Source organism: Ciconia boyciana, chromosome 7 (assembly GCF_034638445.1).
Source record: "Ciconia boyciana chromosome 7, ASM3463844v1, whole genome shotgun sequence".
Taxonomy (NCBI): domain Eukaryota; kingdom Metazoa; phylum Chordata; class Aves; order Ciconiiformes; family Ciconiidae; genus Ciconia; species Ciconia boyciana.
Genome location: NC_132940.1, coordinates 66,629,532 through 66,644,116, shown reverse-complemented (window position 1 = coordinate 66,644,116; position 14,585 = coordinate 66,629,532). Strand labels below are relative to the sequence as shown.

At 42.0% G+C, this 14,585-nt stretch overlaps 1 protein-coding gene across 1 annotated transcript in view; it reads right to left on the bottom strand.

The window, feature by feature from the left end:
- Positions 1-14,206, bottom strand: part of GPR149 (G protein-coupled receptor 149) — a 28,388-nt gene extending 14,182 nt beyond the window's left edge. The window contains exons 1-3 of the mRNA XM_072868686.1: positions 13,238-14,206; positions 12,003-12,195; positions 8,587-9,044 (exon numbers count right to left, since the gene is read on the bottom strand). Of these exons, the coding sequence (XP_072724787.1) occupies positions 8,587-9,044; positions 12,003-12,195; positions 13,238-14,206 (1,620 nt within the window). The remainder of the gene's footprint in view (positions 1-8,586; positions 9,045-12,002; positions 12,196-13,237) is intronic.
- Between the last annotated feature and the right edge of the window lie 379 nt (positions 14,207-14,585).

Below are 14,585 nucleotides of genomic sequence, written 5' to 3'. Positions count from 1 at the left end.
TAGAAGCAGAACTGGGAGGAAATGTACAAGATGGCTTTGTAGGACAGAAACATAAGGGGGCACATTTCCAGGGCATGGCGTGTGCTTCAGCCTCTTGACTTCCATTAGTGTTAATGGGGAAAACACTGCTATGTCCCTACCCTCAGGATGTAGCCCAAGAGGGTATTTTTGCCTGTAAGCACTGCCATTTAGTACACAGCACTGCACCCAGTATTCCCACCTCTGCCTTCATTTCATCAGCACAGCCATTGCCATGTGCCAGCAAGACAAGATTTATGGAAGCTTTATTTTTGCGGTCCTTTTCCCCAGGTTGAAACAGAGGCAAAACCACAGCTTTTAGGTGAAAGGGCTGAAATTTACTGGAAAGTGCTAAAGAAAGAAAGAAAAAACTGGACATGACATGGCAGGAAGGAGCTGGGGGGGGAGGGGTGGAAAAGGTGACATTTTTTGCCTCTTCATATACTGACATGCAGGAAGGTACGTCAGTCTGAAGTCTTATAATATGTAAACCAGTGTTAAAGAAATGTATGTCTTCATTCACGTGCTTTACACTTATTATGCCATATTGCTCCTTCCACTTGCTTCTCGGTCACAGGGAGCCACGTTGTGATGTCCCCCTTCAGCTGCCATCAAGTTTTGTTCTGCTGAAATTAATGTACTGCCACTTGCAGTACTTCTACAGTGGAGCAATGTGTCAGGCTCTGGCTATGAAAAGAAAACTAGAAGAAAGGCTAAACACAAGCCAAGGAAATTGTTGCATTTCTTTAGGACTGTGATATCATAGGGATAAAAGCATTCATAAAAGGAGTTCCAAGGATGAATTTACTGCAGTAGCCTAAGAGGGCAGCTGTATATTCCCTTTCCTTCCTAGCACCTCCTCCTGTATGTGTCCTCTCTCCTATAGCACAGAAAGGCTCTACCAGCCCCCACCCCATCCCCATCCCAGCTCCAGCTGCCCTTCAGCTCCAGCACTGAAGTCCTGGCAAGGAAACTCCCAAAGTCTGCCTCAGGCTCAGACTCCTCTGATCAGACATTTCTTCCTACTCCACCCAGTGGACTGCCAGCCCATACGACAAAAAAAGGAACAAGCAAACATTGCATCTCTACTGGCTTTTTGTGGCATTGGTGTTGGGCTCCTTCCAGAAAGTGAAGACAAAACTGTCTCTAACCAGGCAACTGGCAGGCGAAGGATCTGCTGTCATTCAGAGCCGTAACAAACTTTAGTTTTTCTGGACCTGTGCTGTGACCGCAGATGGCAGCCAGCAGCAGCTTGTAGTACCGCTGGGCTGTATGTGTATTTTGCCCCGACGTGACTTGTGGGAAGCTCAGTAGAGTTTATCCAGATGATGTGCAGGACAGAGCTAAACTCCACGTTCCCTCCATATTCTCAAGAGGATTTGGTACTGGCCGAGCAAGCAGACTCCCATCTCCAGTTCAGCCTGGGGTTCCTTCCCCTGGGCCCTCCCAGCACGGGAGCCAGCAGATTGAGGAGCAGAGAAGAGAACTGGACACTGCAGAGTGCCTGCTGCTTCACACATCGTTTTCCTCCCTGGCAGAGGGAATGGATTAGAGACACCGCAGTTCCACGAGCCTAGATCTCCAGTTTTAGTACCTCGCAGTGTTTGTATTACATGCATCTGGGTTTCAGAAGAAACCAGTAGATTGTCAGCAGCATAAAGCCACAGGGGTGCAGGAGCTGCCTGTACTCAACTCCTTGGGTAACCCAGTTTTTTTAAGACCAGAATTAGGACCAACGGTCAGTGAGAGCAGCAGTGTCTATGATCAAGCAAGGGACCAACTGATTTCCATGACATTAGGTCAATTCTTTTTGATGGCAGCCTGCAAAAAACTGCAGAGAACTTTAAAGTACTGCTAGTACAGGCAGAGCTTGTAACAGATGTATTGCAAAATAATCAGAAGTTTTGTAGGTAAGTAGAAGCGAAAACACAGTCTGTATGTATGTATGTTTCTGGAAATGAAAAACAGAACGCGTCATACCCTGATCTTGCAGTAACTTTTTTTTGTGGTCTGTTACAAGCTTGAAGAGCAGCCGCTGCAAAGTTACTAGAACTGACTAACAGCACAAGACTGGGCGAGGAACCGGAATAAATTGGTGAACGCTAAAAAAAATAATAAATAATGGTATATAGTAAATTAGACACCCCTCAAAAAAGAAGGCTAAAAAAGAACACAGATCTTTCTTGAATTGTCTTACATTTGACCAGCACTATTTCAGTAGCTTTGGAGAGTGATTTTTGTCAGAGCAGACATAAAGCCCTTTCTCTCTAAACTACAATCACGCACGTGACTAAACTTTCTCTTTCCCGTCCTGCTTTTCTCTGTTTTTACCCCAGTTCTGTGTAAACAGAAGCACAAAACTAACAGCTGAAAGATCTCATCACCAGTTCTCTGGTAAGACGACTTGCAAGGCAACGGAGAGCTGGTGCAATCCCTGCTACCCTCTCAGAAGCAATGTGCCGACCAAGCGCACCACATGGAATGCAGCTGCACTGCATCTCCTGAGTAGCATCATCATTTTAATGTTATCAGATTAATGTACTTCTACCTCCATATCATTACAGATACCTACAAAAATAGCATAACTAATTAACCAACTTAAGATAAATCAACATGCGCACATACACACACAAATTTCTTTGAACAATGTCAATTTTATAAATCAGTGCCAGTAAAAATCTCACTCACTGCTATGAACTCTGGAATTCGACATGGCCGTAAGGTGATCTGCGGCAGAAGTATACATCCTAATTACGTTTCCTTACACAAGCAACACTAAATAACAGGGTCTACAGAGAAAGCAGAATTTATTTCAAGCTAACAGTTTACCTTTTAATGATTTCATAGCTTGTTTAAATAACACAGAGTGACACGTCTGTGTGTTTCAGACAGGTGCCTCAAGCAAAACAGGAGCATGGATGCGCTCTCTTTTGTGGGAGAAGCCCTCCTTGCCTTTCCTTTCCCCCATACCCATCCCTCTATTGAAATGGTGATCAGACCATTCTGCACAGCCCGCTCCGAGATTCTCGTCACTGCCACTTGTGCCAACAGCTTCCTCAAGCCAGGCTGTCCCCCAGGTAACTTGTGCCATTTGAAGGGCTGAAGTAGTAGGTGACCTTGTAAAGGATAAAACTGCTGCCACAGGTACCCGGAGCAGGATGTGTGCTGCGTTTGTTTCTGGACCACAGCACGCTCAGACTGGACTGTTCTCCAGTATGTCGCTTCTTTTCCTCCTGAGCTTTCTCAGAGAAAGTTTGGGCAATTATTCTTTCATGAAATGATGTTTGTTCAAGCCTGCTTTTATTTGCACACTACATCTCATCTCCCTTTTCTCTCTCCTCTCCTGTTCAATCTGCAAAGCGACTACGAGAAGGATTAATAAAAAGGCATGACAACAGGCCCTTAGAAAGCTGGTGACACCCAGCTCATTTCTGCTGACCTGCGCAGTACAGAAAATGCTGTGGCCAGCACCAGGTGAAGACTGAGGCAGTTACTTCATGCTTCATGTGCATAGCAAAATCAATGCGGATGCACTGATGGAAACAGCAGGATTATATTGTAAAGGGCTTACTTGTCCTGCTGGTAAGAAATACTTGTCCTCTGTGAAAAATCTGTATGCCTGGCTAGCTGCTGTTTGGAGATCAGGATGAGACTATTCCACCTTTTTGGCCCTGACCAAAGTGTTCCGGTTTGTTGCACTTGGCAAAACAGTTTTTATTCCAAATGGGACACCTGTTAGCTACAGCAATGCACATCATATTATTCATTTAGCAGCAGCAACTCTCACAATGATTTCTGCAATACCTGGCTGAAGTTGACTGTAGTTCTCCCAACTGTAACTTCAATCGGCATGGTATTTTCTAGATTTGATTACTACAATGCTCTCCATTTTGCTGCAGAACTGCAAATTGTTTGGTTGTGTGAGCAAAAGATTCTCTCCTTGAACATAAAAGAGCACAGAGGCACAACGACAGGAGGGGCAACCCCAGTAACAGCATCAGGGAAATGGAACACCCTGACCCAGCTGCTCTCAGGGCCATCATGGGAGCTCTGAATTTCAACAGCTTTCAAACCAGGTAGTACAACAGAAATGATAAAGAATTTTAATGTAAGAAAAATGCATTCTAATTTTCTGTAAGACAACTCACTGTCCATTTTTCAACAAGTATGTTCAGAAGGACTGAGATTATGTTTTTCTCAAGTTCTCATGCCGAGCATCTACGCCCTTTGCTATGGGGAAATTCAGCATGTAAGGACACATTCACCACATCACTTAACAGCTAAGCTGAAAATCCATGTGTAATTGCTATTCTTCTTCCAACTCTAAGTTATTACAAGTTCTGCTTATTGAAAAGAAAGCTGGAATTACTCTAATAAGAACATCCATATTTATTTCTGTGATCAAGCATTTATAGTCTGAAAGTACTGAAGATGGGCAACTTTTATCCTATTAGGATAATCATCCATTTCTTTGTAAGGTTTGCTATCTTCTCCCCAGCTGGATAGCTTAATTGACAAATTAAGCAGAAGTACATGGCAAATAAATGCTAGGGAAAGACTCCTTTTTTAACAAAGGTGAGAAATGGAAGGTGATGAGGGGAAAGTGACTTTTCTTAGATACTTAGGGACTTCCAGACAGGATAAATAAAAGGGGTGGGTTTTGACTTATTTAATTTTGGCCCAAATTGATCTTTCATCCAACATACATCTGAGAAATGCATTAAAGTTATCTTTGCAATGCTTGCTGGAGTTTCATATTCTGCCCTTTTTCAGCAGCAAAGCAAATGTCAGCGCTGTGAAGCTCTGGAAGCTCATGCTGAATGTCAGAAACACCGAGATCTGTAACTTAGAAGCCTTGAACTTTTAGACCATAGGAGCCTTAATGCCTGGCAACTGCACACTGGATTATAACTTGGAAAATGTCAGAAAAGGATGAATTGGGATTCCTTGTAATGCAAGTAGTGAAGAAGTATGTCCAGAAGTGACTTATAAAGCCCCAGGGCAAATAAAGCCATCCACATGAAGTCATTGCCAGCTGCTTCACAAGGAGATGCTTGTACCTGCTGTAATGGAAGTCATAGGCCTAGCAATTTGAAATGGCAGCCACAAGAGAGAGGAAAAGGAATTTTTTAAAATTTCTTTGTAAACACCATCTGGAAACTACTGCAAGGAGAGCCACAGTTAATGATGAACCTGGTGATATACTGACTTTATTAAACAAACTATACATGGCACACAAGGGGTTAGCAAGAACTAGTAGATTAAAACCAGGCTGAGTCATCATTTACTTTTGGCCACAAACACAGTAGTTCATCACTGCACACCGCAATAGAGTGAACATTTGCTCTTTCATGAAGGGGATGATCAATCAAACCTGAAATATCAAACAAATTCCTACTTTGACTCAATTTATAAAATGGTGTTTATCCAAGGGACAGCGGATTCCCTTATTTAGATATAAAATACATCTTATACATCTTACCTATGTATGTGCCAAAGGTCGAGAGCAAGTTGATCTAGCTTTGAAGTCAGCCCTGCTTGGAGCAGGAGGCTGGATTAGGTGACTTCCAGAGGTGCTTTCCAACCTAAAGCCTTCTGCAGCTCCTGTCTTGTGGACTTCACATAGGCTTTTACCCCACTGCCACCCATTGTAATGTCAAATGTCTACTGAATTCCACAGTGCACACTCAAACCCTCACAGTCTAGTTAACACTCAGCCAGGCAGACTGGCTTTAGCTTCTGACTTCATCATGCCCCAAATTCCTGCCTCCTGCATCACCTCGGGGTTGAAGTGGGAAGAAGGACTGGGGTTCTAGGCATCAGCAGGTATCAGAATTCAAATAAACAAGGAGAGATTGTACCAACTGTGGAGTTTATTGAAGTGACACGCTGGAAAGATTAACAGAAGCCACAGTTCAGGAAATGCCGCAAAAGCATGACAGTCTCACCTAGCCCAGTCAGCACACGCTCCGGAAGACAGGGTTCTCATAACCCGGGCAAGGTCAAGTCCTTCCCTCCCATTCGGACCTTAAAATTCAACTTCCTTAATGCAAGTTTCCCTTTCCAAACATTGGTGGGATAGCTTGGGAAACAGTAAGCCTTCCAGGAAAACTACTGACCATCTTCCGCTGTCCTTGCATAGGGCATAACCATGCAACTACATCACCTGGAAACGTGTTCTCAGATTTACAGACTTCTGCTTATTTCAATGGAGACACGTAAACCCCCTTGACAGGCAACTGATACTTTAGTTTCTGTGACCACTGAACGACAGTGGGAGAATAACTGCTTCCACACGACACGGGAAACAGCTTTCCCCAAATATAAAATCATCCTCCTGAGCATTTAAGTTTTCAATTAAGTTTTTGTTCATTCCTCAGAAGAGAGATACACACTCTTGTCTTCTCTCAATGTCACAATCCAAGAGAAAAACCAAAGATATGCTTTTCCTATGGCCAATATGAACTTCTCACTGTGCAAATGTAGCAGAAGAAAAGCAGTAATTTTGCCATGTAATACAAAAGATCCTGAAATTTAATCAAATAAAATGAAAACTCAACTTCAAATAGTATTACTATTTATTACTCAAATAGTAATAAAATATTTTTAAAAATACTTCAATGTTCTTTCGTTTAGTCCTTTTGCATGTGTTTCCTGTTCCATGATAAGCTGATACTGGCTCCTTTTGGATTCCACCAAGTGAAACTTCCAAAGGTGAGCAGGCAGAACTGACATTTTAAGTTGTCTCAGAGTCAGTTTACAGCAGCAAGATGAACCTGTGACTGTGTCACATATAAAACATGAAAACTGTACTTACATGTACATAGAACTGCCCTGGTTTATCTTGAAAATGGGTATATAGCTATGCTGCCAGAAGACCATTATATACGCTATTTATGTAGACCAAAATTGTGCACCAGGGCATAAATGCCATAGCGTGGGAAAGGTGCACACAGAAGGAGCAGATAACTGCACAATACGGTGTTACCTCTTTTCACTCCTTAGGCCACTGTGAGACACTTTTTAGAGTCCAGTATGTGACGAAAGCAGCATGTAAATTCCACAGGGATAAAGAGCTGTTGCTCATTTCAGTTTCCACTACAGATATCACACTGCAGGCTCACCTGGTGCCTTGTGCCAGTGTTTGGCCTTTGGTTCATAATAATGAATTTTTAGGAGACAGAAAATCCTCATTGCCTGCTTAACAGACAGTTGACAAGGAATGGCTAACGATCTTTCCCTTCTTTCATTAAGAGCATTCTACTTGCAGTAGTTGTTGTGACATTTTTCTCCTTAAACAAACACTGATTATGGAAAATAAAAGTAGAGCTTGGCAGTTCTCCTTTAGGCCCACACTGTCCTTTTGCTAGATCCAGTTTCAGTCTGCCATTCTACAAATGGCAGTTTTGGGCCATTCTCTCTCACAGCTCTTCTTTAGTGTTGAACCCAACTCTAGCCAGAAGTCAGTGCAGACCCTCCCAGTATGGGCTCTAACAACAAGGTTTGTCATGGCAGAACCAAAACGCCTCCAAGCTGAGGAAATCAGTGATCCTGCTGTTCTTTATATGCCACTATCAGGATGGCAAGGAACAGGCAAATGAAGGCTCTGCACTGAGAACTGACCATAACCCTGCTATCTGATAACTGAAAGCAAACCCCAACTTTTGTGGCAATGGTGGTACATTCAACAGGACACACATTTAGATGAAAGAGTCACATAGCAAGACTGGAGCTCTCTCTACTAATTTTAGACAGTATGTCCTTAAAGGCTATGGTTTTTGATATTCCTCTTCTCCCAAGCTGTGAAAAGCTCTGTTGGATTCAATACAGTGCACAGCAAATGTGAGAGTGCAGAATCAGAACCTCCGTGCAAAGAATGACACAAGCTGAGGTTACAGACACCTTTAATAAGTCTTCCAATTTCAAGTGCTAATGTATTAAGACTCCACCTTCACTTTTCTCTCAGAGCTCCTGAAAACTAGTAAATTTCTCAGAATTTCTTCTTCCCAACAACTGTCCACAATCTAAAGGAAAGGGATGAACAACATAATATTTGGAACCTTTTTGTTTGAATCTAAAAGGAATCTTTGTGCCCAGATTGAAATCTGCATTTATCTGTGGACTTACCATTCACGTTTGGTTTTGCAGTTCTCTTTTTTCCCCTACCCAAAATATAAGCATGACAAAAAAAGTCACCAGATTCTTGGAAACACTCTTGAAAATGTAATCTTTTGCAGTCTTTTGGAGAGAAAAGCCCTATGCATTAAGATGAATTAACATAATTCATACTGCATTCTTACCATATACAGATCATGCAGGTGCACACAAAGTAATAATAATAATTAAACACCCATGATTAAGAAGACGAGTGAGAAATTATTGCAGGATCAGAATCTGCAAATAGGTGTGTGGTTACTAAAATACACAAGGCTAAGTATGATTTTTACTAAAAGTAACTACACTACCAACAGGAGTAACAGTAATTTCAATGTAAGTAAAACTTATTCTTATTTTTTTGTAAGGTAATTGTTATGATCAGAAAAAAATAAGGGCAAATTCGTATCTTACCTGCCGAGGGGTCCTCTCTGATTTACTCCTGCACCACTCCCAGTCTGTGAGTTCAGGTTTATGGCTTTCCTCATGAGACAGCCTCCTTTCTGGTCCTTCAGAAAAAGTCGACTTCTCCAAACTTCTGGCCTCTTCTCTTTTAAAGGCTCCCAGCTTGTCAGGAAGGAGGCGGTCGGTGCTCCTCTCCTCGCCAGCCTCTCGCCCGGCCCCGGGTGCCGCCGGCGCGTCCCGGGAGCTGTCCGCCGGGGCCGTGGTGCTGAACCCCGCCGTCCCGGCGCGGGGGGGATCGCCGCTGCCTCGCCCCGGTTCTGTCGAGTTACCGCAGTCGTAGCTCACCAGGTTGTGGTAGGACGTGGATTTACCATCGCCATGCCGGTGGTGGTGGCTTTCATGGGATATTCTGTAGATTCCATAACCTTGCTGGAACGACAGGCTGAATTCGAAACCCCTGCGTTTGGCTAAACAGAAAGGGAAGAAATGCCGTGTTCAGAAGAGTCAAAACCGAGAAGAAAAATGAGATTGCATACACAATTAAAATTACATTCTAGAACATGGAATAAATTCTTTAACTACTGTCAGAAACAGTCAATTTTCTATCCATAAAAGGAAGGCACTGTTGAGAAGAACGACTTCTCAGATAGTATGTTATTATACTGCCTTCTTAATGAATTCAGAAATTACACATTCCAAAGTTAATGGATTCCCAGAAACTGGTAATCTGGCAGATAATCTGCCATTTTCAAAAACACACGATATATGATGCTTTATGGGATACACACAAGAAGAAAATATTTAAATTTTGTAATACTGTTTTTTTCACAGCCTATTTCAGCTATATTCCTAAAGGTGAAAAATTGTACCAAATGAGAAAACATTTCTGAGAATCTATAACTGACCTTCAATATCAATAGTCAAGCAAGAAAAACAGAATTCTACAAAAAAAAATATATTTGAAGTATTTACACAATTAATTTTTTGTATATTCTCCATTCTAAATTCAGTGCTCCAACTAATCTTACTCAGTAATTGAACAATTAAGTAAAAATTCTCAATCATTTTTAATACCCTTTCATTCTCCCTCTTTCTAACACAAATCACCTGAGATTCTTCATCCTTCCCCTTTTCACCTTACGCTATGTAGTAACTAAAGAAGTGCCTTTTATTTAACTAATGAAATCACCTTCCCACCAAACCTTTCATGCTAAATTATAAAATAAAAGGTATGAGGATAGACTTATACAACCTCTATTTCTACTCAACAGTTTGCGTGCTTACTGGATCACCTATAACTATAGGTGAAATTCTGCCCTTAGCCGTCAGTGCATTAAACTTGAGAATAGTCTTTAGTACAAATATCTAAGTCACAGATTTATTTAAAATAATTTTATAATTGCTAGTTTTCCATCTGTTGTACATTTATCTCTCTAAATAGCATTATTAAACACATCTGAAATAAACTGCCTTCTTGAGGAGCTGCAGTCATCCTCTCCAGGAAAGCAGTTATAACGGCATCAGCCGCAGCACAAGCCATTCTGCACTTGGAGAACGTGTTCAAAGCAAGTGGAAGCCATGAATGAGAGTGGCTTTTCTCTAAGGTTCAGGAGCTCGCTATCTCCCTAAACATGCAGAGAATGTCAGGAATTCATCCACAGATGTCAGAGGACTTTCACTCCAGAGAATGACCATCACACCATCCAGATCCTCAGAAGTATTTAGCTCTTAATTTTTGCAGTTGGACTAGATGATCCTTGTAGGTTCCTTCCAACTGAACTATTCTATTCTATTCTATTCTATTCCATTCCATTCTATTCTATTCTAATTCTAATTCTAATTCTAACTTTCTAAATAAAACTTGCCAGCACTTTCAATTCCCTTTGACCAGGCCTCAAGGGACAACTGTATCAAACTCTAGCACTGCAACTCTCACTTCTGAAAGATTAATGCATAAATCTGTCATTTTTATATATGAATATAATTGCAGCATTATAAATAGGAAATGGAAATTATTTTTCTGTTAAAATTATTCTTGATAATAATTATGATCATAAATCAAAAAATCAGCTATTGCTCTATCTTCCCTCCTTGTAGGCTTCCTTACTGATATTTTTACCAGAACGTATTTGTTATATGTTAAGAGAGATCTAACAGATACAGATATATTTAATATCCTGTGGCAGATTTCTGCCTTCCGTAATTACCGACCGTTGAACAGCTGATTTGTAAGTTCGTACATTTTCAGTTGTCCCAGAGAGCAAACATGTATGAACATATATGCATACATTTGTGTGTAATTAATGTAAATTAATCACTACTAACGATACTGAACTTACATCAGTAGGTATAATAAGGTTCAATAAAACATTTTAATAACAAATACTTCTCTCAGAAGAATACTGGAAACGTATTTTCATTTGTAATTCAAAATGCAATCCCTCTGTGCAGATACAGGAATGTTGGAGACTGAGGTATTTCATAAATACCTGTGGCCAGGAAATTTACAGGAAAGCATTATGCAGTCTTTTAGCCACACGTATGACAGTGTCATTCATGTTTGCAGAAGCCTAAATGTGTTTTTCAGTAGAGATAAGTTCGTGGACTGATAGCTGTATTTCTTTGTCTTCTGTTTCTCTGTCTATTACCACATGATCAAGTTCTTTATGAAAAGAACAAAAGTCGTGTAACTGGGAGACAGGCTGTGGCAGTCAGGGTGTGCAGGGATTCCTCCAGCTGGTTTTCCATGGAGGCCCAGAGAAAAACAGGGCTTCAGAAGATTCCAAGAAGGTTACCAGTGAAGGTCTGGCATCCTCTGTTACACCTAGGTAAATTTTATAAGCATGAAGGGAAATATTTTTAGGCAAAAGCTGTGTAGGAGTTTCTCTGCTTTCAACAAGCAGCATGAATGCCCTGCGATACAGGCCCCTCCCATAAATCACATCCTTTGCTGTGCACTTATTGGTGTCGCTGTGATTTCTGGTTAGTACCTACAGCGCAGGTGTACAAACAGTAGCTCCTCTCCTTCTTAGAATTTGCTCACTATTAGCATGGGTTTTTTACCCCATGACATTAAACATGTTTAGCATGGTCCATGTATTTGATTAGTAAAAGTCAGATTTTGGCAGATACATTTTTCCCAGGGTAGGAGAGGAGAGCGGAACTAGGATTCAGAGTCTGTTGGACTCTGCTAAAAGATCCAACAGTGACCTGGGAAAATCAGCCAAGCTTCTGTGCCTCAGTATCCACTATTTCCATCCAGCTGTCTTGCATGAATGTTGTGAGTCTCATTTACTGTTCTGAATAATGTCTGTATAATTCAGGTAAATTATTTCAAGGAGCACAAAGTACTGTTACTGACGCTAACTCCCTATGCTTTTTACTACGAGATACGTTCCAGCTGTGTGTCATCCTTCTATACTTACTTTTGAGTTCTTCTGAAGACACTGCATACGAATTCCGCCTGCAATTGATGATGCATCCACAGGGCAGGTGGATCCAGTGTTCCGACAGGACAAATACTGGGGTGACTGTGGCAGCCAGCAAAGTCAGCAGGAAGCTAAGTGTCTCAAATGAAAGGCTTTGAAAACCAGTGATGTGCTGGACAACCATTTGTATCTGAAAGACAAAGCATTTTGAAATGTAAATCGCTTCAGGCACATGAGATACTTCCAGGAATAAACAGAACATCTCACTATGAATATGACACAAGTAAAAGACACAGGTTGTCATTAATGTTTGCTGAGCCTAACAATTTTGTTTCTAACAGAGAGTGGACACAACACACTGACAGAGGCTCTCCTCCTCATGCTGCATTTCTCAGAAAAACCCTTGCTTAAGCTAAATATAGATGCCTGAGCACTATTAAAACAAGCAACTCGCAATCCAAGCAACTTAGAAGAGACTGCTAGCTCAGTCTCTCCTGCATGGTACTGAGGAACCCCAACTCCTGATGGGGAACAGGAGAGAGAACTTAGCACCACACAGGGCTGCGCTGCAGATGCTCTGCAATGCTCTCTTTCCATTGAGAGAAGCTCAGGTGCTGAGTCTATACACGTCCCGGGGACAGGGATAACACTGCCCCAGACCCACGTTCCATGTTCTCAACAGACTCCTTTCTAGTTATACATGAATGTACCTGTTCCCAAATACACTGGTGCATGCACATGGATAGCCTGCCCTCCGTCCCCCCTCCCCAATCCGCCAATGCTACAGAGATTACAAAGATGCAAGCAAACCTCATTTTTCTAACATATTCCTATTTTTTAACGAGTCTGGCAAAGGACATGACTCACAGCTGTGGGGAGGGGCAGAAGAGCTAGCTTAGTACGATTCACAGACCCCATAGTGCTGAACAAACGCTTGTCAGACAGCTGGCAATACAAAAGGGTGGACCTTATTCATCCCTGTATTCGGGTGATACAAATGATGTGATGATGGAGTAACATACTGATGAATCAGGCTCTGCCAAACCTGCTGAAAGCCAGTTAAATTCATGTGGTGACACAGACCTGCTTAAAAGGACTTTTGCCGGCACAAACTATACTATAAGGAACAATTGCAATGGCTACTGTTCATCTGTTTCAATTCACGGCACACCAACTCACATGCCATTTAAATGTAAGTAAACGTTAGAAAGTAAAACAATCTGAGGATTTACCATCATTGGAAGCCAGAGAATGACTTTTGTCAATGCAAGAATCAGTGAGAATCGTTTCTGGGCAAAGCCCACCGTGAAGCTCCTGCTCTGTATGCTGTTCACGCAACCGGGCTCGAGTGCACCACTCTCAGCCACATCTTTCCTAAAAACTGCCTCCGAGCTTGGACACGCGTTTTGGAAGTGCTTCAGGGTTTTATCCACAGGGTCCACCGGTGACAGAGATAGGGTGGCAGTACTGCAGCCTGCAGGTGTCCCAGGGGTGATGTAGCCTCGAGAGATTTCCTGGTAATCAATGTGTAATAGCTGTTGCTCATCTGAGCACAACAGCTGGTAAGTTAGAGGGACAGACAGCACTGTGAGGAGGCAAAAGCACAGCGAGTAGACAATAAATAAAAACAAGATGTAGGAACTGGCACAGTCAGTGAAGCAACCCCAGGAGGTGGGGATGTACTTGCCCCAACCACAGAGAGGCAAAATGCAGATCAGCAAACTGACAATCCAAATGGTAAGAATGGCCCATACCATGCTCACTTGTCGCTTGGAAGTGCTGCAGCTCATTGTCTCAGTTTTGTTGATGGTGTAGAAGTTGTAAGAAACTATAAGAGACCCTTTCAGGTTGCTAGAAATGCCCTGGAATAAATATACAAGCGCTGAGGTGGTGCACAGAGGCTGGGGGAGGACATCACTTGACCACTGGGTGAGCATGAAAATAATCACTGGCACAGTGCTGATCAAATCGTCTATTGACAAAGAGGTCACAATCATTGAAACGGTGGTTTTGTTTTGCATTTTCAACAGGGAAACTAGTGAATAAATGCTGCCCAGAAGTGCTGTGAATGCAATGATAAAAGTCAAGCAAAACAGAAAGACATTCAAAGTTCTCTGCTCGCTAGGCTTATCCATAATGCTATGATTTTCAGCGAAGAAGCTTGTCCCATTGAGTGACAAATTACTAGGCGTTACCGACATTGTCCTTGGCAATTTTTTTTCTTTGCCTTCTCACTGACTCTGCAAGTTTTCACTAGCTAAAACCAGAACTGTTAGCTCCACATCACAAGTTTCTTTGTTTTCCTAGACTCTCTTTTCTGGCATCTGATGAAGAAATATTCAGGTGAAAGCACCCTTGATAACCAGAACTCATGCTCTCGAAAAATCAGGCAACAACGAAGTATCAAAGGTGCTGAAAAAAATGCAATTCTTCCTAATCCTTTCAGTACTGGAAGATGGTTAATTTAGGCTCTTCAGGTAATAACATGCCATTCACTTTTGACAGATATCAGGCGATGTGCCTTACTCACGAGTTCAGTTGAAACGAAGGCAGAATATCAGGTGTGTTCAAGCTCTAGTA